This window comes from Zingiber officinale, chromosome 6B (assembly GCF_018446385.1).
Source record: "Zingiber officinale cultivar Zhangliang chromosome 6B, Zo_v1.1, whole genome shotgun sequence".
NCBI lineage: Eukaryota > Viridiplantae > Streptophyta > Magnoliopsida > Zingiberales > Zingiberaceae > Zingiber > Zingiber officinale.
The window spans coordinates 76,118,690-76,124,369 of record NC_055996.1 but is presented as its reverse complement, the minus strand read 5'-3'; the positions used below and the strand labels follow the sequence as shown (position 1 = coordinate 76,124,369).

The window sequence follows — 5,680 nt, the reverse complement described above, 5'->3', positions numbered from 1 at the left end:
TTTCATTCAATGATCGGCAAGACAAGCTACAGATATACCTATTTAACTTCTAGTTTATTTAAGAATAGTTAATCTAATTCTGGTAAAATCATTCTCTGAATTAAACATGATATGAAATGCACATCCACATTAGCAAATGATAAAAATTACTAACATGCAAAAAAAAAAAAAATCATGTAGGACTTGAAAGTTGAGAGAGCAATTGGTTCACTCCAAATACCAAATCATCAAATCAAATTCTCTCTACACTTATGTTTTCAATGATTAGCTCGAATACTATATGTATGCTAAAGGAAGAACCACAACTGAAGAAAATAGAGGAATCAAAAAAGAAAATTGATTCACTTATGGAGCTTGTTTGATAGTCAATGCAAGATAGTTTGAATCAAATAACATAGCCTTTGCTCTCATATATGCTTGTTTGATTGTCAATGCAAGATCTGTGAAAGTTACAACAACATTGAACAATTAGCTCTTCAAGCAAGAGAGGCTTACCTCTCGTTTATTATCCCGGCCTCATCTCTGCTTCTTAGACTCTAAGCATCTGCGGTGCCAAATAGCTTCTCCCTTGACAATGGTGTCTGCAAGTATCCATCCACCTCAAACTTTCGAGGTGAAAGTTCATGGTACTTGGAAAATTTCTCCCTCGCTTCCTTGTTCCGGTCCAACAAGCTATAGATCACACCCTGGCAGAAGTAAGGCCTGTAGTCCATGGGATCCTCTATCGCCAACTCTTCGTAGCTCGACAATGCCTCTTCCACATTCTTCTGCAAGAACTGTATCTGGGCCATAATCAGCCTCACGTCCCTTGCAGCCTTCTCCTTCTGCTCAACCTCCGCAATATCCAGAGCCTGCTGCAACCGCCTGATCACAGCTTCACCTTCACCGCGCCGGTCCATGAGGACAGCGTTCTCGAAGAGAGCCTCAAAAGAGAGAGGGTCCACGGCGAGGATCTCCTCGTAGAGGCGGTGGGATTCCTCCACCTCGCCCATCTCGTTGAGAAGCCGCGCGGCCAGGAACTTCCATTCCGTCTCCTCCGGTTGGGCGGCAATGAGCCGGCGGAGAATGGCAAGGGCATCGGAGTCAAGCCCGGCTTCGAGCTTTTCAAACAGGAGAGACCGTAGGGCATCTACGGCCTCGGAGTTCGAGTCGAGGAGGTGGGACAGAACGGAGGGGTCAGTTTCAGCGTCCGCGACCTCCACGGCCGGCGGGGGAGCAGACGCCGACGGGTCCGCTCGGGCGAGGGGAGGCCGGAAGGCGGAGGAGGCAAGGGCAGCGAGGATAACCGCACCTGAGGCGGCGGCGCGGAAGGATCCAGAGAGCGAGGCAAAGGGTTCCGACTCGGAAGACGAAGCCTTCGCGACGACGACCCTCGAAAGCCTAAAAGCGGAGAAGGTAATGGATTTTGAGGCAGGTAAGGCAGGCTTCAGAGAGAAACCGAGGGGAGAGAGGAGAGCTCGGCCTCCATGGACGATGGCTTCCATGGCAAATCGAAGTTAGGGCATGGAATGGGCGCTACGGTGGTTTGGTGGTCTATTAATGGGCAAGCAGAGAAGAAGGTTAAAAAAAAACTTCGTTGACCAAAATGGGCCTAAGTTTAGGTGACAAAAGGTCCCAAATGTCCCTGGAATAAATCAACTAAATACCAACTCTCCGAGTGAAAGGTATTTTATTCCCTAAACAACTATCCGTACTCTCAATCTAAATACCAACTCTGCAATTACCGTGACAAAAAAAAAACAAAGCCAAAAATTTGAAAAATTGGCTTCAGGCAAAGGAAAACATTATCGAATTAACAAAATCATCTTCCTCAAGGCGCTGCAGTTTGAATCTTTTGATCCAAACAATGCACTAAAAGCACCAACTACAACAAGAAAATCTGGAAGGAATCCGACCAGTTCTTCAAATGTAATCAGCTTGCCGAGCAGTTTTTGCCGCTTGGGCGATGTTATCGTCTTCAATTGCTGGCCTAGCACCATTATCTCCCTCCTAATTTTCCTTTGCTGTTCCTTTTCAGATGACTCCTTAATGCAAAATCCTCATGTAGCTCTCATGGATACATGATAGTTGGCACTGGTGTCATAAAAGTTGTAACACTTTGAGTAGACACTTTGAGTAGATGATGAATCATGCCGACTACAATTGATTGCAAAAAGTTACAGATACAATAGTGTGCCAAGTGTTGCATAAGCTGAATCAATGAAAACTAAACACAGATAGATAAATGTGGTTTGGAAGAACATGCAATAACTTGTGCCCAAATCCATCCATTTCTAAGAAGCAGCACCTTGTGTTCAATACATCAGAGTAAACAATAATTGTGCATGTGTTTTTTTTAAAATTTCAAAGAAACAGTTAACGAATAAGCCTACAGCTTCATTCTTGAGCACAACAAAACACTATCTTGAAGAAGAGGTGAAAAAAACTCTTTTTTATACCCTTTGTATTTAGTTGCTTAGATTAGCATAAATGTGACAAGCATCAAAAGTCGATCAAGATTCATGCTGAAAAAGTGGGAATGACCCATTTGGTTCTAAATACCATCAATCATCAGTAAGCAAGCATTGAATCCATCAATATTGAGTAGAAAGCTTACATATCAAGTTAATCAAATCACGACGACGACGACGACGACAACAACAACAATAAATCTTATCCCATTAAATAGGATCGGCTATATGAATAGTTTTACGTCATTAAACTCTATCTCCCATTATATCATCATCTATACTTAAATAAATTTTATTGTTACAAACCAAATCTTTTTTAGTCTTCTTTGTTTGATATGTGTGTTTGTCATAGTTTCACATTGTCTAACTAGAACATTTATTGGTTGTCTAAGTACATATCCAAACCATCTTAAATGTGTCTCTTGGAGTTTTTTCTCAATAGATGTAACTCCAACTTTCTCTTTAATACTCTCATTTATTATTCTGTCCATTTTCGTATATTCACACATCCACCTTAACATCTTCATCTCTGTAACTCTCATATTTTGCTCATGTGCTCGAGTCATAGCTCAACATCTAGATCTATATAACATAGTATGTCTAACTGCGGTTTTATAGAATTTTCCTTTAAGTTTTAGAGGTACTTTACAGTCACACAAAACACTTGACGCTCTCCTCCATTTCAACCGTCCTACTTATATTCTATGAAACACATCTCTCTCAATCCATCCATCATTTTACAAAAATGATTCTAAATATCTAAAGCTCTCAGTTCCGGACAACTCGTCATCTCCTATCTTAACAATTGTCTCATTACGTCTAATATTACTAAACTTAAATTTCATATATTCTGTCTTTATTCTACTAAGCCTAAAATCTTTTTCTTCTAGTATTTCACACTAAGATTCTAGTTTACATGTACTCCTTCACGTGTTTCATCTACAAAAATAATATCATCTGCAAACAACATGTACCACAATATTATGTCTTGCATGTGTACAGTGAGTTTATCCATAATTGTAAAAAGATAGAGACTTAGAGTAGATCTTTAATGTATCCCTATCTTTATTGAAAATACTTCCGTTAGTAGTTGTTAATCAAATAACTAATCAACAGGAAGTTATCATCATAAATACCACATTATACATCTTGACAAGCAACCAGTATCCAAATATCGAATCTCATTTCCAGAAGTTTATCTTGTATCGTGAATTCCAAAGAGATGAACAACCTTGATGAAAGAAACAAAAGCACAAAACTGAAGCATCCAATGATCTGATTAGTTGTTTTAACATCTAAGTTGGCAAGACAAATTGTATGATTATTCAGTTAGGAATAACAGAAGACAGTGCTGATGAAGTAAGATTAGACATTCTAGTCAATAGTCATCAAATTCTGCATTTAGAGTATCTTTTTGAACTAGTTGCCTCTGTTGTCAGATTATTTCCTCATACAACAAGTTTACCTGATACCCCAGAATGCATAACAACAATTCATTGTCAAATTTCTGTTGGAGAATCTTGAACTAACAAGAAAATGAGGAGTGCAATTCAATCATAAGGAACAACATAGATATGATGGAGAACCAATCTCTTGGAGAAGAATACTTGACAAAATGATTCAAAGTAAATGAGCATTACCATCTGAATCCACCACTGGATTCTCGATAACAGTCGCTAGTTTCGCCTCTGAATCTGGAGTCGGATGAGTCTCATCCACCCAACTCACACTCTTCACTGTGCCGCCTATTTCTTTCTTCTCTTGGCTTCCATCCATTTGCTTGGTGTCTGCTTCCTCCACCACATCCAGAATTGTTGATTTTCTAAATGTATGAATTAAAATGAATTAAAGACTTACAGCGATCTCCCACAGATCTGCAATCGGCGATAGCTGAATGTAATCTTCGGACTTGTTGGACTTGCTGTCGGAAGAGTGATCACAAAGTCAGAAAGCTCTCCACAATTCCACGAACCAAATCCCACCGTCTCGGATGTTTTCCTTCCTCTCTCTTTTTCCACAACCTTCATTGTCGTTCTTGTTGAATGATCCTTGGACGCACCCTTTATAAAGGGAAATAACCCACGGCTATAATGGATATTTTCCATTAAGAGTAGTGGGCAACGTGGGCATGTTCCCACGTTCCCATTTCCTACATCTCCCACTCGTCCCAGGTAAATCACCAGACTAATTCATTCAGGTTAGTCACTAAGACCAGTTAATCACAAAGACTAAATAACTCACATAGACTATTTGAAAGTTTAGTCATATAGACCATATTAGAACATCCAATCCATACTTATAGAAAATGGTTCGTGTGACAGCAAGTACACTGAGCAATAGTTGCTAAGAAGATTGTTACACCTTACATAACCGCTTTTTGAGCGATCAATGCTAACAAAGTTGTTATACTTTACTTAGCTGCTCAAATAAATTAGAGACACACTCTGCATGACACATAGCCTCTTTCCTGGTGGCACATAGTCTTTATCCAGGATCCATCCAATCTCCCAGTGGCACACAACCATTATCTTGGAGATATTCATGTCTTGCTATTTACCCAGATTAAATAATTTTCATTTACATCAATATGAACATCTCTAATCCCTTATAATAACCATTATGTCAAGAGCATATTCCATATCTAATATTCACATTCATTTCTATACATAACAGAAATGGATCGACTAGTGAATAACATCTAATGATATAAATATATTTAATCTTCCTTTTTAGCTATAATCTATTCATACTAATCAGTTGCTTTCATAGTTATGTTCCACAGACCAAATCATACGGAGCCATAGGATACATGCTCAAGTAGCAGACACTGATTAGAACTTCAAGTAAACAACTAAATATTCACTAAGGCAAAAAACTAAAATTAACTTATAATCTCAAAGGTCTCACATAGTAGAGAAACAGGGATCCATTCTCCTACTACCTTTATTGTCGCAATAACACATGTGGTATGAATCACATGTTACGATGTTATTCTCTTTACTAAAAAGAGCGCATGTTTTTCTCAAATTTAACATGGTACAGATTTTGATCTAGACATACCTAATGTCTAATCCTGAATTCAACATATGAATTCTAATCTGGCCTTCAACAGGTTCAGTAAATGGTGGGTTCATTTACTTCGATCATTATTAACACATAAATGATCTCATCTTAACACAATTATCAAAGGCGACCTCAACTTATGGATCTATCTCTAATTTCATCTACAT

At 38.8% G+C, this 5,680-nt stretch overlaps 1 protein-coding gene across 1 annotated transcript; it reads right to left on the bottom strand.

The window, feature by feature from the left end:
* Nucleotides 1–315: 315 nt before the first annotated feature.
* On the bottom strand, nucleotides 316–1,532 carry LOC121992755 (protein SLOW GREEN 1, chloroplastic-like). Its single transcript, XM_042547312.1, has one exon. The coding sequence runs from the start codon at nucleotides 1,482–1,484 to the stop codon at nucleotides 537–539; it is 948 nt and encodes a 315-aa protein (XP_042403246.1). The 5' UTR covers nucleotides 1,485–1,532; the 3' UTR covers nucleotides 316–536.
* Between the last annotated feature and the right edge of the window lie 4,148 nt (nucleotides 1,533–5,680).

What these genes read in the sequence shown, in the direction of transcription:
- LOC121992755 (XM_042547312.1), bottom strand. Translation starts at nt 1,484, where the DNA reads ATGGAAGCCATCGTCCATGGAGGCCGAGCTCTCCTCTCTCCCCTCGGT.